This window comes from Daucus carota, chromosome 4 (genome assembly GCF_001625215.2).
Source record: "Daucus carota subsp. sativus chromosome 4, DH1 v3.0, whole genome shotgun sequence".
NCBI lineage: Eukaryota > Viridiplantae > Streptophyta > Magnoliopsida > Apiales > Apiaceae > Daucus > Daucus carota.
The window spans coordinates 40,534,187-40,558,394 of NC_030384.2; the positions used below are offsets into that span (position 1 = coordinate 40,534,187).

Sequence of the window (24,208 nt, forward strand, 5' to 3'; positions counted from 1 at the left end):
AAAAACACAAATCATACTCTATATGTTATGTTTTCCTAATTTTGTATTCAATTTTTTTCTTTCAGATAACGTGGCAAAGAAATGAGTAATTTTAATTTAATAGTTTTGTTTTCGATTATAACCTTTTTTGGAAATTAGCTTTTAGCGGATTGAATTAGATATTTTGGCTAGCTGATTGAAATAGATTTTTTGACTAACGAGTTGAACTAACGATTTCTTGTAAACCTGTTTGGTAAATAACTGTTTGATTAACTTTTTATGACACATATCAAAACCTTTGACCCAAAAATTCCTCAAAGTAACTTTTTAGAAATTAGTTTTTTGAGGCCAAACTTCTATTTCAATCGGCTAACTATCAAACACTAGCATTAGCAGATTGAAATGGTCAAAGCTCTGAAACTCCCCAAAACTCTAATTTTACCTCAAATCTCTAACTTACAAAACAGGACCTATATCTATACATGCCTAATTTTTAATTTATATACGTGTATGTGTGTATTCAAAATGATATTATAATATATATTTATACGGATGAAATATTAATATTAAAAAATATATGTATTGTAATTATAGTAAAATATATATTATAACTAATAATATAAATTTAAGAGAGGTTTCAAAATATCACACTTTTAATCTTGGATTGATTTTGTTTTTTATCAGCTGAGTTACGAGATGAGGAACAGAGGGATGCTTAATTCTAGTGATTTTATTTTAGAAAATTAAAGTTCTATATTCTAAACGTTGGGATGTATTGTATGTTTTTCGGTTAGATAATAAATTTTGTTGAACTAAAAAAATTCTCTTTGAGTTACGTTTTCCTACTAGGATGTACAACTCTGACCGTATATATAAATATCTAATAGGTATATTATTATATTTTTTAATAATAAAAATTAGAGTAAATTACAGGGTTGTGTCTACTGTTTACACCGATTTACAAAAATATGTTGAATTTCAAAAATAATAGAAATATGGCTGACATTCGATTCTACTTTTTAAAATGTTGGCTGCCGTTAAATAGACCCTAACGAAATAATGTAAGAGAGGGTATAAGTGTATATTCTGAAAAAGTTTTGCTTTTATGAAAAATATTCAAATATTCACTCCTCACTCCATGATGACACACAAGAGCGCGTGCACACTTCAATTCTTCCGGATGGATTGAAGGCGATGGCGGGCGTGCTTGAATGTGAAGGCGAGATGGAGAGAAGGAGGGATAGAGTGCGGGAAAAAGGTTGAGAGTTGTGGCTGGGGGTGCATAACCGCGACCACACCGGAGGAAGCAGATGATTGGTTGGTTGCAACTTTCCGTGCAGATCCTAATGCGGAAGTTGACACATAAGGTTTTCCTCTATTTTATTCATAAAAATATTATTTTTTGGAACTATCCGTGATAGATTACAAAAGCCCTCTCCCCATCCTTTATATATTTGTTCCCTTCTTTCTTTCATTAGACCACATCGGAGGAAGCGGATGATTAGTTAGCTGCAACTTTCCGGGCAGATCTTAAATGTAGAGGTAGGCGCATCAGGTTTTCCTTTATTTTATTCATAAATTATTTTTTGGTTAACTACGCGTGAGTGATTACAAGAGCCCCTCTTCCCATCCCTCATCTACTTCTTCCCTTTTTTTTCTTTTATTAGAAGATTCACTAACAATTTGCAAAGTCGTGTTTAAAGATATATAAATTATTTCAGTTGTTATTTTGTTGATAGAAGCGTCGATTTCGCCTTTGAAAGACATCAAGGGCTACAAAATTTGATATCGTAAGATCAGATAAGAGACACATTCAAAAGAACCGGCTTCTGTCTTTCAAGAACCGAGAGAATGATGAATTTGATATCAAATTTGTTGTTGCGTTAAACGAAAAAAAAAGGAGAAAGAAGGTTGTGGAGAGAAAGAGTCGAAACCGTCGACTTCATTTTATGTTTATAATTAAATTAATGATGCAAACCTACATACTTGACCACAACCGACGTTTTAAAAGACAAAGTTGAATGTCAACCACCTTTTTGCTATTTTTAAAGTTTAGCCATTTTTTTATATAGCTACAACTCTCTAAAATTATTAAAATTGGTTTGAGATTCAAAAGTAAATTCAAAGTTAGATCTCAACCAAAATTCAGAATGAGTATTAGAATTATTAATGCAATAATATGTTTTACTTAAAAAATTTACCAAGGAAATTACTCCATAATAGATTTTAATAATAGATTCTATAATATTTAAAATCATAATTTTAAGACATTTGATACTAGATATTTCAGTTATATTGAAAATTCAAGATTCAATATTTTCGTATCCGATCTGTATTTATATTTGAACTGGGCCGATGATTGAAATGTGAAAACATGCCTACAACATAGGGCCTCAAAAATACAGAGGGCCCACAACTTTCAAGCCCATAATATTTATACATATGCATTTTTTTTATTGTATGTTGCATTAAAATTCCTCATATATATCTCTTTCTTACTTTTTTTTCATTGTACGTTGATAAAATTTCATAATTTATATATATATATTTTTGCAATTAACGATTGTAATTTATATTTATTATTAAACATAAATTGATATTTTATTCTCGTGTTGGTGTTTTAATAATTATTTTTGAGTCTTCTGTATAGAGTTTTTAAGTTTTCTTAATGGATAATTAATATATAATTTTTATTTTCTATTCCAAATTACATATATTACTATTATTTTTATATATTATATAATATTAATATTTTTAAAATTAAAAATTATATAAAGAAAGATTAATGTTTTAATTTTGCATAGGGTCTCCTAAAATATTAAATCGGGCTTATATCTGAATGGTGAATATTAAACTGATTTGATTTTTTAATTTTTAATTTTAATTTGAACTTGTAATTTAATTTGATTGATTTTTATGATTTCAATTTAAGTTTTAATTATAATTCAATAATTCTTTGATAGCATGTGTTATTATGAAGTTATTAAGAATAAATAAAATAAAATGGGCAGGATCAACAAATTTTCTTGTTCTTCTTTCTTCTCTCTCTTCGACTTGTAAGTTATATAGAAGAAGAAGAGGTAGTTCGTACACACACACACATATATAAACACACATATATATAAATCATCTTTATCAATCTTCCCAACTGCCGCCTCTCTCTCATCCGCCGCCATTCGATAGGTAAACAAACCCCTTTTTATTTTCTTCGCTTTCTTTTTTTTCAGCTCAATCTGCTATTTTTTTTTTTTTAATTTAATTTCTTAGCAAAGAGTGAATCAATTAGGGGATGAGATGTATAAAGTCTCAGCTTTTTGATGAATCGTTTATCTGATTTGTGTTAATTGTGTTTTTCTTGAATTAGGGCAAGTGGGTTTCTAGGGTTTTGAATTCTTGATCTTGGACTTAATTTTTGTTATTTTGATTTGTGTAGGTAGTGGGAAGTAATAGACTACTGGTGTTGATCTGTTTTCGGGGTTTTTGATGCTTTGCTTTGGTTTTGAATCTGCTCTGAAATGGCCAGTCATGGCAGTGGTGCTAATAAATTTGTTTCTGTGAATCTTAACAAGTCATTTGGACAGTCTTCGTCATATAATTTTAATCGGGCAACCCATTTTAATAATGGGTCTTATGGACAAGTTGTTTCAAGTCGTGTTAGGACAGGTGGGAGTGGAGGGGCTGGAAGCGGAGCGGGAGGTAGTGGGGAGGGAATGGTGGTCTTGGGAAGGCCTAGGAGTTCGCAAAAGGTTGCACCGAAGTTATCTGTTCCACCCCCCTTGAATTTACCCTCGTTAAGGAAAGAACATGAGAAATTTGATTTGGGTGGATCAGGGAGTGGATTGGCTGCTGGGAATGGAAGTGGGTCGAGGCCGAATGCATCTGGTGGTGGTTGGACTAAGCCGGGTGCTGTTACTTTACAAGAGAAAGATGATGGGTTGGTTGGTGATCATGTGGATCAGAGTGTTCAGGGTATGGATGGTGCTGTGAAGGGGAGTAATAGTTATGTGCCGCCATCAGCGCGAATATCAGGAGTTGGAGGGGGCTCAGGTCAGTCTTCTGTCCAGCCAGCTGAAAAAGCTATGGTCTTAAGGGGTGAGGATTTTCCTTCTCTGAAAGCTGCCCTGCCTATCACATCAGGGCCGTCTCAAAAACAAAGAGACAATGTCAGTCACAAGCAGAAGCAGGATGTCAATGAGGAGTCGTCTAATGAGCAGTATAGGGGTTATAATGATTTGCATTCCTCAGTTGACATGCGTCCACAGGGGCAATACAGCTATTCTGCAAATTCAAACGCATCAATCGCGACCGGGGGACAAGGTCGCAGGACTGGTGGTTATGCTAACATTTCGAATCGGACCCATGAAGATTACCCTTTGCCGCTAGTTCGTTTGAATCCAAGATCTGATTGGGCAGATGATGAGAGAGATACCGGTCATGTGGATACAGATTGGGGAAGAGACAGTGGACCTACTAGAACTGATGCTTATTGGGACAGAGATTTTGACATTCCAAGGGCTAATGTGTTGCCAAAGAAGCCCCCTAGCAGTATATATGATAATCAGGTGTTGCGGGTGGATGATTTTGATAAGGGTCGTTCCAGTGAAGTCCGAAAGGTAGATCCCTATCAGAGAAGTATGAGACCTCCTGCTCACGAAGGTAACAATTGGAGAACTACTCCACTCCAGAATGTTGGACTCAATAAGCATGAAGTTTCGACTAGTGTAAATGCTTCCAGTCAGCCTATGGGCCTTAGTAGAGACAACTGGAGAGAAAATAAATATGTCCCACCACGTCTTGGACAAGAGGGGAGACAACAGTGGAATCACATGGTTGAATCTAGCAGTCAAAGATCTGAGCAGAAAGACAGATTTGGAGCTGAACAAATCATTGAGTACAGGGGTGATGCTCCACAAAATGAAACAGTGTCCAAATTTCCAATTTCTTCAGGTAGTAAAGAGCTTTCAGTAAATGATCCAATTCTGAATTTTAATCGGCAGAAACTTCATGTGCCAAAGAATGATAGACCTTATTCTGAAGATCCTCTGGTAAAAAATTTTGGATCTTCTAGTTTTGGTGAAATGGATCCCTTTTCTGGTGGTGGTGTTGGTGTATTTAAACGGAAAAAAGAAGTGATCAATCAGGCTGAGGTGCATGACCCTGTGAGGGAATCTTTTGAGGCGGAACTTGAGAGAGTTCAGAAGATGCAAGAGATGGAGCGGCAAAGGATCATTGAAGAACAAGAGAGAGTTATGGAGCAAGCTCGTAAAGAAGAAGAGGAGAGGCAACGAATGATAAGGGAAGATGAGGAACGGCGTAGAAGGCTGGAAGAGGAAGCCCAAGAAGCTGTTTGGAGAGCAGAACAGGAGCGCCTAGAGGTCATTCGAAGGGCTGAGGAACAGAGAATAGCTAGAGAAGAAGAGAAGAGAAGGATTTTTGATGAGGAAGAGAGGCGGAAACATGCTGCAAAACAAAAGCTTCTGGAATTAGAGGCTAAGATTGCCCAAAGGCGTGTTGAAGCACAAAAGTCTGACTGCACATTTGCTGAATTTCAGAATGAGAAAACATCATCGGGCACTAAAGAAAAAGATATGAGCGCAGATGCAGATTTGGATGATTGGGAAGATAGTGAGAGAATGGTAGAGAGAATAACAACTTCAGCATCTTCAGAGTCATCTGCTCAGAATAGACCATTTGTATCAAGTTCTAGACTCCCACCATTGGTGAAATCGTCTTCTGGCTTTCTGGAAAGGGGAAAAACTGTTAATCCGTGGCGCAAGGATGTATTTGAGAATGCTAATAGCTCGTCTTTAACTCTGCAAGATCAGGACAATGCTCACCTCAGTCCAAGGCGAGATGCATTGGTTGGTGAGAGATCATTTTTGAGGAAAGATTTCTATGGTGGAACTGGTTTCCCTAATGCTTATTCTGTAGGACTGCAAGAGGATCCTTTAGGTGAGTACACTCATACAAAGGAGAACAGGTGGAATCTTCACAAGGATGGAGATCTCTTTAGTAAGAGCAGCAGGGGAATCGGTCCAGAGTCATACAAGAATGTGTCGGAAATAAATGAGGATGCTGCCTGGGGGCAGGCCTACGATAGAGGTAATCCTTATTCTGCTTACCCTGAACGTCTATATCCAAATGCCGAGGCTGATGAACTTTATTCCTATGGAAGATCACGATATTCGATGAAACAACCTCGAGTTCTCCCCCCTCCATCAATTAAATCTTCTTACCGAAGTGAAAATGAACACCCTGGTCCTTCAAGTACCCTAGGAGTTGATACTCCCTATAGCTACATTGCAAGAAGTGAATCGGCTCCACAGACAGGGTCTTTTGATGAGTCTGATGAATCTGGAGATTCTCCAGCTATGCCTGTTTCAGCAGAAGAAAAGGTTGTACCGTTATCTGAAACTGATTCTATTGTTATGAACAAATCTGCAGAAGACATTGTAGTGACAGTATCAAGCTCTATGACTGCTGGTGAGGATGACGAGTGGACACTTAATAAAAATGAAAAGTTGCAGGAGCAAGAAGTGTACGACGAAGATGGTTATCAGGAAGAAGATGAAGTTCATGAAGTAGATGAGGAAAATATTGACCTGACCTCTGAATTTGAAAATATGCATTTAAATGAGAAAGACTCATCTGACATGATGGATAACTTGGTCTTGGGCTTTGATGAGGGAGTAGAGGTTAAACTGTCAAATGATGAGTTTGACAGAAATGTAAATAGCGAAGGAAACAATTGTGAGATATCTGAAGTTTCTACTGGGATTGTAGATGACCAAGAATCTGCTGAGGGAAAACAAGGTGATCCGGGAAAAGTTCATCCTGTGGATTGTTTTTCCCGAACAGATACAGAAATAGCTTCTGGAAGGATAGATAGACCTGAACAAAGTACTCAAGGGATGGTTATGCAACCTATAAATGATCCTCCTGTTTCAGTGATATGTGATCTACTGAATGTTGAGAACACCTTCTCTTCTGGACTATCTTCTTTGTCAACAGCATCATCTTTGGTTGACACAGCATCGCAATTTGCTTGTAGTCAGCCTATTATGTCTGTTGCATCTTCTTCTCCAAAACCAGCTGATTTGCCGGTTAAACTCCAGTTTGGGCTGTTTACTGGTCCCTCTTTGATTCCTTCTCCTGTTCCAGCCATACAAATCGGTTCAATACAGATGCCTCTCCATCTGCATCTTCCACTTGATCCATCAATTAACCATTTACACACATCACAACCTCCGCTCTTCCAGTTTGGTCAACTCGGCTATACGACTCCAGTTTCCCAGGGGATTCTCCCACTGCCCCCTCAATCTATGTCTTTGCTGCAACCTAGTGTTCATCATCATTATAATGTGAACCTTAACTCTGGTGGTTCTTTGCCTAATAAATTTAATGAACACACACAAACCCAACATTTGGTAAACGATAAGGTGTCTTCCCTTTCTAAGGCACTAGACTTATCAGATAACAATGGACCAGGAGTCTTGAGTTCATTTCCAGTGGGGGGAAGTGCTGATGGAAACAGAACTGGATTTGAAGTCCAACAAGCTGTTAACAATAATTATCCTATAAATTCTGTTTCCCAAGCTGAAGACAAGGTGGTCTCGGATTCTGCCACTGAGAACGGTGGACAATTAAATGGGGGAGGACCTCAAGGGCGATTGCGATCAACAGGGAAGTTTGTTTCATGTGAAAAAGGTAATACCTCAAAGGGTGAAAGGCCTTTAATTGGTCACAAGGAAAAGAAATTGCCTTACCCAGTCAGAAACTATGGTGGGAGATCTTTTTCTCAAGAGAATTCTTACTCAGATTCCAGGGGTTTTCAGCGTAGACCTCGATGGGTAGTTCAACGAACTGAGTTCCGTGTTAGGCAAACTTCAAGTGGATTTCCCTCCAAGAACTCAGGATTGGATGACAAGTTAAATTTAAATGGCACAGGTGCTGAAGTTTCAACAGGAAGTGGGTATAAGAGAGGTACCATGACACCTAAATCATTAAAGCGAGTAGTTGATTCTGAAAGTTCGAATTCAGGTCCAATTAGTCCTCAGGAGGTTGATTCTGATAACAAGGTTGCAAAGGAACGGGCCAAAGATGCATTACCCAAGAGGCAAGGTAATTCATTCTCTAGGGAAGAAAACATGAAAATGAATATCTCTAAAGAGGATGTTGATGTCCCTTCACAAAGTGGTGTTGTACACGTTTTTAAACAATCTGGCATTGAAGCTCCAAGTGACGAGGACGACTTTATTGAGGTAAGGTCAAAAAGGCAAATGTTGAATGATCGCCGTGAACAGAGAGAGAAAGAGATCAAGGCAAAGTCTCGAGTTACAAAGGTTCAGTAACACATTCACCATTGATTTTTTTTCCCCTTATATGCCATTTATGGAAGTGCATGTTGCTAATTTATGTCTTCTCTATATGTATATTAGTTATCACGCAAACCTCGCTCTTCTTCACAAAGTATCATGGTCTTAACCAGCTCAAACAAGAATTGTGCATCGTTGGGTGGAGAAACATCAAACAACACCCAATCAGGTTCCACCTCTGAGAAAGAAGTTTTAATTGGGTTTGCACCTATAGCTTCTCAACAATTAGCTCCGATTGGCACTCCAACTTTGAATTCTGATTTTGGGGCTGACTTTAGATCGCATACCAAGTATGTATTTTTCTTTCAAAAATTGAAAGGCCGGGTATTCATACATCTGATGTAGTAAAAGTTCTATTATTCTTTCTAGGTCCCTCCAAGCTGCTGCTGTTCCTGCTGTAGCTGGTGGTGGAAAAGATATTGGACAAGATCTAATATACGAGAACAAGAATAAAGTTCTAGATACTGTTCAAACACCATTAGGCTCTTGGGGTAATGAACCTATGAGTCAACAGGTATGCATGGTCCATGTTTATAATTGTTTTAGTAGTTTATCTTAGCACTTGTAGATGTCCCTAGGTGAAATCTCACATTTTGCAGACATATTTGTTGGCTATTTTGTATGATGAGAAACGGATACAACTAATATCTTCTTGGTAGAATTACTTATGACAATATTTGATGGTCAAACCTCATTTGGTTCTTCTAATGTGCTTTAGCCAACTCCTCTTCAGTACCATATATCTATTATTATTATATGAAATTTGAATAAGATATGAGTGTATACTTACTAGAAATTGTGTTTCATTTGTAAACAAGCATTGCTGATTGTTTGCCTGCATTAAAAAGTAATGGCTGAATGATGTATAACTGCAAAACAAATACAGACCAAAAATGAGAAGAGAGGAATAGTATAAGCAACAACAGTAACAGAAATGAACATAGATTCGAAATACTAACAGAAGGGGATGTAGTTACTTAATCTCTTTACCTGGTTGAGCAAGTCCAACAATGTCCTGGTAAGTGTCTTATAAATATAATAAAAAACTAGGACATTATTTTGGTGTATGAACTCCAACTACACAGACATAAATGTGCCTTATTGTTAAAATAATAGTTTATTTGAATTACTATTGGAGGGAAGGTAAAAATGAGGAGGGATGCAAATGTGTTGAAATGGAGGGAAGTGAATTTTATTGATAAGAATGATTTAGGACATGTATAGCGGTGCCTTAAAAATAAGGCACATGTTGGATGTCCTAGTGTTTTATGGCAACACTAAGACATTTTGGAGCACTCATTTGTTCCAAATGCCTTAAATTTTAGTTTAGGACATTGTTGGACTTGCTCTTCATGTTATGAGTAGGTTTAGTGACATGTAAATCTATATTTGAGTAATTGATAACAGGGACCTTGTTCTTGTAATGTGATCTTGAAAGACTTCTTCAGCAAGAGGATGTTAGGACTGCAGTAGCACTCTAGTAGTATTAAGAGTCTAAGACTGCAGTAGCACTTCAATTACTATTTGGAGTTCTATGAAAGTTTTTACTGCTTTATGCTTTATGAAATGCCAGACGGATCCCAATATGAACAGCAAGGACTGTTTGTCCAGTGGAGTAACTGAAGTTCATTTATAATTTATTTATTTTTAGCAGAAAAAAGGAAATACCAGAGGGGCTTGTACCAACTCCTCTCTACAGTTTCTCTATCTAGAAACTATCTTCTTTCCCAAGCTATCTCTTAGATATATTTCTCTGTCGCTTGAACTATCTCTGGTCCTCTGCTTATTTATCTCTATATTTCTTTTTTACTGCCTTGTATCGTCAAAGCACCAGAAAAACACTAAAAAATATACATAAAACACGTAAACAAACATTCAGGAACCTAGAGTTTCCAACGGAAGAATCAATTGCTTTGGGAATTATCGGTATAACGTTTTCTGGGCCTTATTGCAGAGGGTTGTGATATAAGCAAGTTTTATTTGCATGAATCTGTATCTTGGATAGTTTAATTTATATATGATAGAAGAGAAGAAAGGCGAGATGGTACCAATGATTAGGGTCGTTGTAGAGTGTAGAATGCCCGCTTGATTTATTACTTTTGACCAACATCTAGAAGCAAGTGTGCTCCTTTTACTTGAAACACGAAGAGTATGTCCTGATGTTAATGTGATAGACCCTTTTGTGTATTTGTTAGAATATGTTAATGCATTATCACTTTGTTTATAAGTATTACTAGTGAAAACATTTCAATATAGTATGCAGAACTGTTTTGAAGCTCATTGCATTATAATGGTACTGAGACGATCAAAATCTAGGTTGAAAAGCAAAATGCAAAATAGTCAGTTTCAAGGGTAACGGAGAAAGAATTGCCTCTATCACAACCCCCCCTCTCTCTCCTCAATAAATGATTCAAGCGCCAATCTCATCAATGGTCCTCTTTATAGTTGTTGCATATATTGGAGGGGGAGGACACCTGCCATTGTGTAAAATATTTTTTGTCAACTTGGTGGGTTAACTAGGATAACTATCACAATAGCACCTTTGACTATCATGTTTTTACCTTTCTAAAAATTTCTTTTTCACTGTCATTGTAGTACTTCTGGGAACCAATATGAAGGTATTAGGGATAATGTATTCCTGCTCAGGATCCTTTTGACGTATTTTTCCTTTCTGCTTCTGTTGAGAAGTTTATATTCCCTCTATTAACGAGTGCAAGCAAATGATCCATTAACCTTATGTGTTAACTCTGTGGTATAGTTTGTGTTTTTGTCAAAGAATTTAATAAAGTTCTGTGTTTCACTGTATTTTCCTTGTTCATGATTATTATAGATGTTGAACCCACACAGTACTAGGATTTTTTATTTGCCAAGTCTTGGTATTAGGTGGTTGTGAGATTTATTGAATTTATTTCCCTATATAATGCAGGTCATGGCCTTGACACAGAACCAACTTGATGATGCCATGAAGCCGGCAAGTTTTGAGACACATGTAACTTCTATTGGAGGCTGCACTACAAGTGAGACGGTGTTGGCATCGTCGTCCAGTTTGACAAAGGATAAACCAATGACATCCTCAGCAAACCCTATTAGTTCTTTACTTGCTGGTGAAAGAATTCAATTTGGTAAGCATGGACATTCCAGCAAACCAAGTTGTTTTTAACTTGGTGCTCTTTAATATCATATTTTAAAGCAATTAATAAACACAAGGGAACTTCTTTCAGGTGCAGTTACATCTCCAACAGTCCTGCCTCCTAGCATCAGTTGTGTTACTTCACTTGGAATTGGGGCTCCAGGGTCATTTTTGTCCAACATTAAGATGTCGCAGAACATCTCTAGGGAGCAGAGCAGTTCTCCTCTGCTTTTGGAGAGAGATAATTCCCACCATGAATCTTGTGGTAAATTAGAGAACTCTGAAGATAAAGCCGAGGCCTCTGCTTCGGCAGCTGCAGTTACTGCTATCAGTAAGGACAAGACTGCTGTGAATGGATTAAGTTGCGTCTCTAATGCAGATGCCAAAAACATTGGAAGTGCTGATGTTCATGGGATAGGAGGTCATACTTTTTTTCGTTTTAAAAATGTTTAGTACACGTGGCTCATGCCCCTTCTCATCAATAAATTATTCTTGACTGACAATTGCTTTAATAATCTTCATTCAGGTATGTCAGATGATCAACAATCTGGAATTCAGTCGAGGTCTGAAGAGTCTCTGAGTGTTTCCCTTCCTGCAGATCTTTCTGTAGAAACTCCACCAATTTCATCATGGCCGCCATTACCAAGCCCACAAAATTCATCAAGTCAGATGCTTTCTCATTTCCATGTTCCCCCTCCCTCCAATTTCCCTTATTATGAGATGAATCCTATGCTTGGGGGTCCAATATTTGCTTTTAGTCCTATTGAAGAATCAGGGGGATCTCACTCACAGCCTCAGAAGAATCCAGTGTCAGGTCCAGGGCCTGTTGGGAGCTGGCAGCAGTGCCACCCTACCATGGACTCATTCTATGGTCCTCCAGCAGGATTTAATGGTCCTTTTATTAACCCACCTGGGGCTATGCCAGGTGTTCAAGCCCCTCCCCAGATGCTGGTCTACAATCATTATGCACGGGTTGGACAATTTGGACAGGTTGGTTTAAGTTTTATGGGAACAACTTATATACCATCTGGGAAACAACCTGACTGGAAGCACAACCCCACGTCTTCTGGTCTGGGGATTAGTGAAGGGAGCATGAATAACATAAATATGATTTCAGCTCAGCACAATCCTCCCAACATGCCTACTCCAATTCCGCATCTTGCACCAGGTCCATCAATTCTGCCCCTGCCTATGGCTTCCCCTATGGCCATGTTTGATGTGTCCCCTTTTCAGGTACACATTTTTATTCTACAGACACTGATGTCACAGCATTGTATTTTTCTTTTTGATTGCATAAAACTGCACATAATCGTTTTAATGTATAGTAGCTCCTGTTTTTGTTTTGATATTCACTAACAATTAATTTTGCCTCCACTCAGTCTGCACCTGACATGTCAGTCCAAGGTCGCTGGTCACATGTTCCTTCATCACCTCTCCCTATGGTACCTATGACACTGCCATTGCAGCAACAAACAGAAGGCATTTCAGCATCAAATTTTAGCCATGGGCATCCCATTGAGCAATTCAGAGCAAATAGGTTTTCAGAGTCTCAAACGTCTGCACCATCTGACAGCAACCATGCTTTTCCTGTGGTAGCAGATGCAGGACATTCACTTTCCCCTGATAAACTTGGGTCAGAAGGAACATCAAGTCGCATTTCTGCAGGCACATCCACAAATGTCGTTACTCATCAGAGTTCCACCGGAAGTGTCACTTCAGAGACTGGCAAGAGGGAAGCTGTTCAAAATGGCAGTAATAACACAAGTAGCGGCCTCAGCATTAATTCTTTTAAGCCGCAGCATTCCCAGCAGAAGAATTTATCTTCCCAGCAGTACAGTAATACTACAGGTTATGGCTATCAGAGGGGAGGAGCTTCTCAAAGACACAGTTCAACAAGTGACTGGTCCCACCGAAGAATGGGGTTCAATGGAAAGAACTCCCTTGGTCCGGACAAAGCATTGCCCAATTCAAAAGTGAGACAGATTTATGTGGCTAAACAGACAAAGGGGAGTTCAACAACGGATTGATGGAAGCAACGGTGTGAAGCTGTGCTATGTTGTTTTGTTAAGATATATCGTTTTGGAACTGATAAAAAATTCAGATAAACCAAAATAATTTAGCATATCATGTGTTTTAGTAGATCCAGCATTGGATTTTTAATATTAATTAGGATTTGTTATATTTGGACCAGTGAACAGCGCTGAGTGTAAGTTTTGATTCTGCTAAATGAAAAAACTTGTCCCTATAATATTTGTTGAGTTGTGTTTTTTGGTCGCTTCGTTTGTGTCCTGGAGTTGAGTTGGAATTGTAGTTGTGCTTAAGGTGGTTAAGTGAGCATGGTAAAATAACACATGCCCTTGTTCCATTTCTGCTATACACCCTCTGTTTTCCTGATGTTTTGACTTTTGACACATATTTCTTGACGTTTTGACTGTTAGACACACATTTTTAGATGGGTTGAGCGGATAGTAAAAATTATTATTTTTGATTGATTTTTTTGTGAATAAAAATTTTAGTTATATATTTTTATTCAGAAAAAGAAAATTTAGAAAATAATATTTTTAACTAATCCGTCAAAACACTTAAAGACGAGTGCTCAAAGTCAAAGTGTTAAATAGAAGGAATAATTATTTTAGAAAAAACCATTTAAACAGTTAAGCTGGCTAGTCTGTAGAAGGGAGTCGTCTGTCTGAACTCCGAAGACAGCCAGCTCTCTCAAAGAGTTTTCCTTTCCGGACATTAAATTTTTATTATCTAAATATTTGTGATCATCCTGCATGACGAGTCGGTTAGATGATAAATTTTTTTGAATGAAATCGTTTACGACATCTGATACAATTCAATATATGTTTACGTATATTCTAGTAAAAAAAAAATAAAAATTAGTACTATGAGTAAGAAAAGATAAAAGGATATAGATGTGATAAGTTGGAGGCAAGTAAATTTTTTATTAAAAAAAATAAGTTAGTACATGTACACTGATGTACTCCCTTCGTTGACAATACATGTCCATTTTAGAGAAAAAATTATTTCAAAATATTTGTCCATTTCAACTATTAATACAAATTTATATATTCAAAATCAACTATACTTCACATATTTTTAATTTATATTTCCATGATCAATCATATTCCACACATTATATTCAATCAATGACTTAATATATAATTTTTTTTTTATCAAAATTCACTTTTCTCAATATGTGTGATTTTTTGAAAATGGACATGTATTTGAAAGGTAGTATGAGTCTTTCTAGCGTGCCCGTGAAAATACATTAACAATCACCTTTTACATAAGTAATGTATTTTTATTGACGGAGATTTTTATGCATACATGAGGGTCATCATCCTTTGTGAGACTTCACCAGATAAAATTATTTCACCCGATCAAAAAATGATTCATGCTCATAACCACATATTTGAAAACTTGCTAGAAATTGTTGGAGTACTCATTTATTCCAAGTATCTTAAATTTTGTTTAAGACACTATTTTAATACATTACTTTCTCCGTCTCAATTTACATGTCACTTTTGTTTTCCGATAAAACAAATTGACTATTATTTTAGAAAATAAAAAAGTTTAGTATTAAAATACACTAGGATTACTTTTCGATGACACTTTTTACCAAAAATATTTCAGTTATATAATCTATATAAATTTTAGTTAAAGTGCAGTCAATAATCAAAAAAGACGTATATACATCGAGACGAGGGAGTATTGTACTCGCTCACAAAAACTGGCCTAATGTTCTAACTCTAATTTTTATGATTCCCAAGAGCGTCACTTCCAAGTCTGCCTAGAGTCTATGCGGGATATTGACCAGTTCTATCCGATCTTTAAGGAAACGCCTAGTTCTTCACCTAGCCTATGTGCCGTCCAGGCAGAACTTAAAATCAGTCCTACATAAACCATAAAAAAAGTTAACCTAAATATTAGTCACGCATATTTTTTGGGGGTTAATACTCTATTTCATCACTCTACTGGACCAAAACTTTCAGTTGGCCTACCGAGTCAAAAAAGTTTTCAGTCAACTAATTGTACCATTAAAAAATTTCAAATTGGCCACTCCGTTAGTCTCTGTTAAGTTTTTAGCGAATTGATACTCTATTTAATCATTGTACTCATCAAAATTTTCAGTTGGCCTACCGAATAAAGGACAACTTTACAAGTAATCTCAAGAAGTTGATTTTCATGCATTTCCTTCTATTCTTGCATGTGCAAGTCCGGCACATGCATCAACAAAATCTTCTTGTAGCTCAGATCTTGTTATGAAATAGTAAGTGGGAGGAGCAACACAAGTTTCAGGGCAAAGGAGGAGGCCTTAACAATCTTCTTGATTGGGTACCGCTTCTTCCACATCTACCGCTGACCTGTACCCTGTTGATTTCAAGTCAGAATACCGGAAAAGCCGTGATCATAGAAACGAGGAGAGTTAAGGTGTCTCTGTCCATTTCCATACTAAATTATGCAAATTCTTCTCTTGGTTTGTCTGGTTGAGATGCATATACCAAGTATAAACATATCTTGTTCCTTTCACCCAGATGCTTCATATTACTCTCAAACTTAGTCGACGGCAGATCAGTGTCGAAATAGAATATTCTTCCACCAGTTCCAACACTGCTAGCTCTCTCGTTTGCAGCTCCAACTTCACCAGTTGAATCAATTCCTCTGATGGACTGCCGCAATCAATGTACGCCATGAGATCACCAGCTGAAAGAGTCATAGCGGAAAGAGGAAGCAGAGGAATCATAGTGCACAGTCATTATATCCCCATCAATCATGTTTAGCGACTCAATTGTGAATGTTTGAACAGGAGAGAACACCCCTACGCAGTTGAGGAGGAAGCGAACTACATCTTCCTGTGTTAGCCAGCAGAATGAAGATGGTTTTCTCAGGACCCTTTTTCACGAAGTAATCAAGTTCTGCATCCCATCAAGGATATAATCGATTATTTTAATGAATTTTTTTTCGACTCGGTAGGCTAATCGAGAGTTTTGGTCTAGTAAGTGACGAAATAGAGTATAATCCTAATTTTTATAGCAATTCTGTTAAAACTAACTGTTTTCGTTAAAGTCAAAGACATTTTTAACGGTGCTGAAATGTTTTTTAAGCTTAATCTCGTGATTGAAAGTTTTTAGATACTTTATTATTCAAATGAAAATTTTTTAGACTCGGTAGGCCAACTGAAAATTTTGATCGAGTACAATGATGAAATAGAGCATTAACCCTATTTTTTGGTTGATTTTGTTGAGTACATAAATACCGTACACCAAAAATTAACAAACCTTTCACCACAAATTAGCACCTTAAAAATATATCACCTGCAAACTGCAATAGTTACTGTTTAACAGTAAATATGATTCCCATATAAAAAATGTAGACTTGTCAAACATAGTGCCAACTTTAGATATTCATAGAAGATTTGCACTGGATTATCTGGTCAGAAAATCAAGGGAAATGGCTATCTAAATTGACAACATCTCTAGAATTAACTAAAACAGACAACAATAGTATCTAGTCTGAAATAGAGTTTGGCTAGTTGACATCACATAATCAAAATTCTCAAGGTTAAGCACCGTACATCTGCTTGCATCATACTAAGGAAAGCTCCATGCTTATTCTCAACGATAAGCAGCTGGAGCAGTTGCATAGCCGCCTGACTGGGGGACTGATTGATCATATACTGGCTGAGCCGTAGCTGGTTGAGAATATGTAGGCTGCACAACAGGTTGTGCACCATAAGATGCAGCAGGAGCACCACTATAGGCTGGATCTTCAGTCCCCTGATACGCCCCATAAGCAGCGGCAGTGTTTGGGGCAGCTTGTTCAGTATAACCTGGTTGTGATGATGGATACTGAACATAAGCTCCAGTTGTTCCAGCCTGAGCATATCCAGAAGCCTGCTGCACCCCAGCCTGGCCATACCCTGAAACAGGTTGCACACCTTGCTGTGGATAACCTGCAGCTGCCGTAGCTAATGGCTGATTATACGCATCTACAGCAGGTGCAGAACTGTAAGGAGGATATGTTTGCTGCATTTGTCCGCCAGATGCATAAGGGTAAGGCTGTTGGGTTGGGGCAGCCTGACCATAAGAGGAAATGGGACCTTGATACGGCATATTGGCAGGTTGGGCAGCTCTAGGTTGGCCATAGGATTGGACCTGAGGTCCCTGTTGTGGCATGCCAAATGATGGCGGCCTTCCATATTGATCCTGCTGACCATAGCCTGGTGCAGTACCCTGAGGAAAAGCAGACGGTTGCTGTGGAGCAACATGCCCCCCATACGGCTGTTGCATGGCTCCCTGATTATCATATTTGGTTTCATTGTACCCCTGACCATAGCTCTGTACAGGTGGAGTGGTCTGGGAATAAGGAGGCTGTCCATAGTCTCCACCTTGTGGCTGTCCATAGTTATAATTTGGCTGTGAAGGTGGTGGACCCATCATAGGTGAAGGACCTGGTGCATGAGTATGAATAGGTTTTGAAGCATCAGATGCATGACCAGGCCCACCATAGTAATCATAGCCACCATGAGGTCCATGTGGCCTTTGTTCCCAGCCAACATTGCTTCGTGGACCCATTTGTTGTGGAGGATAATTTCCATATGGCTGATGCGGATACTGCTGATTGTGAGATTGGTAGGGTCCACGTTGCTGATAGTCATAACCACCTTGCTGGGAAGAATGACCTCTGGGCCCCCAATGAGCAGCAGGACCAAGAGGACGAGAATTCTGATGTTGATTATAACCACCGGAAATAGACGATGGCCTTACCATCTAAACAAATCAACAATGGAAGAAAAATAAGAAACTTATACTTCAAATACAATATGCATGCCAAGCAGAAAGTAATGTGCAAGCCAAGAAAAAAATGTCAGACATCAACCTCATTCCAAAGCATCAGTAATAGAAAATTATTATATTAGACCTTAAGAAAGAGAAGTCCATGAAGATGTTAATTGAAAAGTGATTGCAATAACAATTAAACAAAAAAGATACAGCATAACAGTAAATTACACAAAAAGTCTACTACAATCAGTTGAGTGCTAGCGATAAAAAATTATCAAAAGATAATATCAACTCCGATTTAGTGTTAGCATTTACATCCCTAACAAGCCAACAAAACAGAGGGATACATCATAACAAGACTTTCAAAACCAAACAAACCGTCATTTCCCCTCGAGCTTCAAGTGAACTTGCCATCACAAACTCCTCAATTGCATCAATCTTCCAAGTAGAGTAACAATGCTAAAACCAGCTTCTAGAAACAACAGCTATTGGTGCCTGGTTAGGTATTTATGTAAAATTTGCTTCTCATTCCAAATATTGTAAAATACATTAGGACTGTTCTATTCCCTATTTCAAATATCTTGTAGAGAAGTTGTATATATTTGAACAAATCTAGTTCTTTAACTGAAGATTGAATTCAGCTGTAGTGATCCTAGTTCTGCATCTTTCAGTACTAATTTTTTTTTTTAATGTTGGTATATAACTTCAATAAAATGTTCTAAAACATTGGTGGAAAAATACCAAGGCTAATTAGGTCACAGCACTATATTTCACCCAAAAATTATTAAATAAACTCCTCATCTCAACTACATAGCATCCTCAAACAACAGTTTACCGCAAATGATAGAACTTACAATGTCATTGTCTACTCATGTGAATCAAATAAACTAACTCCTCATCTCCTTCGATGCTTAGAAACCACATAAAAGCTCTGTCATCAGCTAACTGTCTAAATTTACAAACTAGTAAGACTGGGGACGGACTTTAGGTGCACTTCACAGATGCAAGTCAGTTGGCAGAAATAGAAGAGATTAAAAGCAACATATAATTAGGTGAATAATATGTTAATGCTTAGTGCCAATTTACATTTCAGTAAAGTCGAAGTAGTGCCAGTTCATGTCTGATCTGGAATCACATCAAACATATATAAGATAAAGTTTTTGGCAACATCATAAAACATGTATAAGATAAACTTTTTGGCAACACAGCAGTTAACAGTCAAAACATCTGCAGGCTTGTTATAAAATTACAGGTTTAAGGTCATTGCATCACAAGCACTTGTTGCCTCAACTGATATAAAGAGATATATATTAATTATTATAGCTTTAAATCTTTCAAGATAGCATCAAATGACAGAAGGTAAGGGGGATCTGTGCAACGATAAATGTAAAGCAAGTGCACCAGGCATGACTTTTGTCCAACACGTCTAATGCATACAGGGAGATGTCATAGAGCACTAGGGTTAATAGTATCATTTTATCTGTACTATTATTATTTTTAGTCTTGAAGCAGTCTTACCAACTCTTAACATCCTGCAAATGCATGATACCTTTCTTCAGTGGATGAAAGTGAATAGAGGTTGCCTATTGCTACACCCAGAGAGCAATGCTGACCCCATGTGTAAGGCAAAAGCCGAATCTGCATTTTTAAAGCCAACCAACTCGAAATTGGCACTTCAAGAAAATATAAATCATGACAACCGACATCTTATTTCAATATAAGCTTCTTCCTTACTCAATGGACCTTCCCATGCTTCAAATATCAATCCGTTTAACTCTTACATGTGATATCAATTAATAAAACTCTCAGTCCAATGTCATCAATATTAGAAAAGGTTTCTGACGTCATAAAGCAGGATATGAAACACTACACCACCATGATGCAATATCTACCAGTGATTGAATTTATATAAGTTCATGCAGAAGAACAGGAACAAAATAGGTTTCAGATGACCTACAACCTAAACAACACTTTGGTCTCATGGCTTTAAAAAAATGAGCATGATTGGCTTTTTACATAACTGGAAAGAGATAAAATCTTCTAGTAATATGCCTTCTTACTAGAAACAATTGAAATGTCCTAGTGACGTGTCAATCATAATTTCTATTGTACAAAATAAGTACATGAAGTTGTTAGAAGAAAGCACCGATATGTAATTAAACCACAACATAGTATCCTGACAGTGTTAACAACTCGGCAAGAAAAATCAAATATTCATAAAAGTAATGTACCTGTTACACTACAAAATTGAACTGAACGAGCATGTTACTAGAGAACACACATAATTTGACTCCATAACATATAAAATTAAATAAAGGTTTGAACTATTCATTTAAAGCTAATTAAATATCAGGCATATCCATGCACGTGCCAATCACAACATCAAGAAACATGCATGATAATTAAACTGTTTTGCACTTAATAACTACCCAATAAACCCAGAGAAACGGGGTTCAACAAAATCAGCTCATCATACAACAGGTATTACCCTCTTAATATCAGATTCAAGAGCAAAAAAAATGATATTTTTGCACAAGAAAAGAACATCTATGTCATTTATCAATCCAACTAAATAACACAATTAAGCTACAGCATATGGTAAAATTGCACATATAGTAATCTTTAGCAGGTAATCATGATAACACACCTGATCCATAACTTCCTTTATCATCTCTCTTGCCAACTCAATCTGTTTCTTATCACCGGTCACTCTCACAGTCCTTTCTTTTGATTGATCCCCTTCGGGTAAATGTTGTGGTATCAGCTAGATAACAAGTAAAATGAAAAATTAAAACATAGTCCACTAAGATCCTGCTAAGTAAATCCATGTACGCTCATGTATATCAACTACCTGAATGCGTGCTCCTGACCTCGTCTGCAGATTTTTGATTGTCTCACCACCTTTTCCAATGATTAGACCAACCTACAATAAGAAATCATAGTACATAAATTACAGCTCAAGGAAAAATATGATGAATAATTTCAGTTGGAAATAAAAATAAGACATTACTTTCTCATTAGGAACTTGTATCTGGATTTGTTCTCCAGCTCCAGCAGCTTGAACCGTGTTAAAACCCCTAGCTACAAGAGCAGGGGATCCTCCAGCATCAGCCTGCACAAAATGGAATTAAGCAAAAGACGCAGTCAATATGCTTAAAATTCACCAAAAACGGCAGTACAGAGAGAGAGGGGGGGGGGGGGCACAAACAGCCATACCTCGGCTATGACATCCTTGATAAGTTTCTCAGCTTTTATTATATTTTCCAAAGTTCCTATCAGTTCAACAGGCCTGCTACCAGAATGAGGATCAGCCTCGGCATCCCTTGTGATCTGAATCCTTGCACCAGAATTGTACTGGAGGTACCTAATTGTATCCCCAGCCTTACCAATAAGAACTCCAACCTGCCACATTCATACCATTAAGTAAGCTTGATGTGCTAAAAAATGATTCATAAATATATGCACGAAATCTATGTACACATCCATACTTATAAAATCTATGTTTTAGTCAGGACTCAGGACTACCTATACCAGATTCCATTAAATTACGAGCACTTGTTAACATGCATAATTAAAATAAATAGGTAAGTATGTAAAATAATTGGAAGGAGCCCGCAGAGTCCACCTTATTATTGGGAACTTCCATTTTGCGTGACATACTTTTCCCTTCCGACATGTCTTGATTCTGAGCGGAAGTGACAAGTTCCTGTTGAGAAATATCAGCAGAAGGCGCCTCAACTTGTTCTGGGTTTTTCAAAGGTTCACCATCGGAAGCTGCTTTTTCTTCCGCATTTTCCAGTTTATCATTCTCATGAGCAGCATGGTACTGTTGATGTTCAGCAGCCAACTCCTCATCATTAACCTGCTTGGCCACTTCTCCAGTGGCAGCTTCATCTTCAGCTACTTGTTGATCATCCTCAGCAGGAGTCAAACTTTCTACACCGACCTCCTCGGGAACATTTTCCCTCTCTTGGTGTCCATTCTCCGCCGCCGTTACTAAAACATACAACACACAATACATTAACATCAGATAAAACAGAGCAGCCACCAACACACATTTTCATCACACATTTCCAAAAATATCGAACAGAAGTCGATTCGTTAACTCACGGTCCCAATTACAATAAATCACAACTACCCATTTTTTCAGTCCAAATTACAGAGTGTATTATTTTACAGCAACTAAGAAATATAATCCTCATTTTACAGGTCGATAATGGCACAAACTATCAACAAACCCTAAAAACAAACTATTAACAAACCCTAGAAATTCAAGAAAACTACCTGACACGTCATCCTTATCATCCAAACGCTGTCGTTTGGCCTCGCTGTCATCCTCCACCTCGTCAATTTTCCTAACCGAGTCAGGCTCCGAGTTACCGTTCAATTCAGGAGCGAGTGGGAGTGAGTCGGACTCCAAATCGTCGTGCTTGCGTTTGTGATCGGATGTAACAGGGCTGGCAGTGCCTAAAACAATCTCTTCTTCTTGAGTTTGAGCCATATTCACGAATCACACTTGCTGCGAGAGAGAGAGATGATTTTTATCGAAGAGCAGAGATGAATAGATTTATATAGATACAGATTGTGTGTGTATAAATTACAACCAGCAGATAGATAGTTGGTTGATCTAGGGTTACTTGTTATTGTTGGGCCGGGCTTTGATAAAGTCCAATTCAAAATGTGGTAATGGGCAGGCTCTCGTTCCAAATTTTTATTTGAGACTTTAAGAAATTTAAAATAGAAAAAAATTGTACTCATGAATTACTAATTTCAGCGTTACATAAATCGGGAATCGGACCGAATCGGTTGAGTTACCGATTCAGGATTAATTGAAAAATCGGGGATTAATCGGAATGAAAATTGGCTGTATTTTAACATTGACATATTATTCTTAATATTTAGTTATTATTATATATATTATATGTTATTTAATAACAAATACATTTACTATATCAAAAAATATATAATTGTTCATATTTAAAGTAATATCTTGTTCAATTTTAATAATTTATTATATATACTTTGATTGGAAAAAAAATTATAAAGATTAAACGGATTTTAAAAATCGAATCGTCGTCCATCTTGTAGAGAATTAATCGAGAATTAATCAGTTAAATGGAGAATTTTTAGAAGATCGACTAATTTAGACAATTGACACTCTCTTACCCAACTAATGGGATAATGATAATATTTGATAGTCCTCAGAAATGACATGTTGTTAAAAAAAATCGCTAAAAAGAGTGTTATTATATACATTATATAATTAGTTGAAAATATTTTAATATTTACATATATTGAGCTATAATATGAAAAATATTGTTTTTATCAGGTTTCATAATGAAATCTATGACCGTTTCCCCCAAAAATTAAAAAATAATTTTTTCTAAAATATGAAATTCGTTTTTCCTTAAAGCTATTTTTGGTTTTTGTGATTGATATTTGTGTTAGTTTTGATATTGTGATCGAAAATAGCAGTTAGTTTGGTTCAGATGTGTGTGTGAATTTAACATGGGGATTACTGGAGAGGAGGTCTAAGGAATTGAAGTGGGGATAATATGAATCTGTGTCTACTTTCAATTTAATTAAAGTTGGTTTTGTGGTCATTTTTAGTTAATTTTCTGATTGTTTTTGAAATATTAGTTCTAATTTCACAGGATCACTCATTTTCTAATTTTTGCAACCACTTATAACTTTATATACAATTTATTGTAATTTTAAATAGATTTTTCAAAGTTGCATATGTCATTTTGTATAAGAATGCTAGTAGTTTCAGATATAATTTTATAAATATTTTTTCAAAAATATAGTATTTTTGTAAAAGACTTTCTAAGCTTGAATATTTGTGAAAAAAATCCTCTAGTTATAATTGTTCTTGCAGGTACACGTTAGAATCACATGACCGAGCGAGTAATTTCTTTACAATATTATCCATGTGT

General features: G+C 36.9%; 2 protein-coding genes across 3 annotated transcripts; one reads left to right on the forward strand and one right to left on the reverse strand.

Annotated features, from left to right (window-relative positions):
* The first annotated feature begins 1,153 nt into the window (after positions 1–1,153).
* LOC108218163 (uncharacterized) lies at positions 1,154–13,732 on the forward strand. 2 transcript variants are annotated; one of them, XM_064092280.1, is made up of 9 exons: positions 1,154–1,346; positions 1,458–1,521; positions 3,413–8,321; positions 8,418–8,644; positions 8,724–8,868; positions 11,281–11,476; positions 11,576–11,905; positions 12,011–12,717; positions 12,864–13,732. In XM_064092280.1, the coding sequence occupies exons 3-9, from the start codon at positions 3,495–3,497 to the stop codon at positions 13,509–13,511; spliced, it is 7,080 nt and encodes a 2,359-aa protein (XP_063948350.1). In that variant the 5' UTR covers positions 1,154–1,346; positions 1,458–1,521; positions 3,413–3,494; the 3' UTR covers positions 13,512–13,732. The 2 variants fall into 2 exon arrangements, with proteins under 2 accessions (XP_063948350.1, XP_017246570.1); XM_017391081.2 differs by lacking the exons at positions 1,154–1,346; positions 1,458–1,521 and adding an exon at positions 2,991–3,162.
* A 3,144-nt stretch (positions 13,733–16,876) lies between these two features.
* On the reverse strand, positions 16,877–22,902 carry LOC108218580 (uncharacterized). Its single transcript, XM_017391580.2, has 7 exons — positions 22,557–22,902; positions 21,898–22,268; positions 21,489–21,674; positions 21,283–21,384; positions 21,124–21,195; positions 20,920–21,036; positions 16,877–18,260 (listed from the first exon to the last, which is right to left on the reverse strand). The coding sequence occupies exons 1-7, from the start codon at positions 22,771–22,773 to the stop codon at positions 17,106–17,108; spliced, it is 2,220 nt and encodes a 739-aa protein (XP_017247069.1). The 5' UTR covers positions 22,774–22,902; the 3' UTR covers positions 16,877–17,105.
* Positions 22,903–24,208: the final 1,306 nt, after the last annotated feature.

What these genes read in the sequence shown, in the direction of transcription:
- LOC108218163 (XM_064092280.1), top strand. Translation starts at nt 3,495, where the DNA reads ATGGCCAGTCATGGCAGTGGTGCTAATAAATTTGTTTCTGTGAATCTT. An exon ending in GACTTTAGATCGCATACCAA is followed by an intron (nt 8,645 to 8,723) that starts GTATGTATTTTT and finishes TATTCTTTCTAG; the next exon opens with GTCCCTCCAAGCTGCTGCTG. An exon ending in TGGTGAAAGAATTCAATTTG is followed by an intron (nt 11,477 to 11,575) that starts GTAAGCATGGAC and finishes AACTTCTTTCAG; the next exon opens with GTGCAGTTACATCTCCAACA.
- LOC108218580 (XM_017391580.2), bottom strand. Translation starts at nt 22,773, where the DNA reads ATGGCTCAAACTCAAGAAGAAGAGATTGTTTTAGGCACTGCCAGCCCT. An exon ending in TGATAAGGATGACGTGTCAG is followed by an intron (nt 22,269 to 22,556) that starts GTAGTTTTCTTG and finishes TGTATGTTTTAG; the next exon opens with TAACGGCGGCGGAGAATGGA. An exon ending in TGGAAGTTCCCAATAATAAG is followed by an intron (nt 21,675 to 21,897) that starts GTGGACTCTGCG and finishes TGAATGTGGCAG; the next exon opens with GTTGGAGTTCTTATTGGTAA.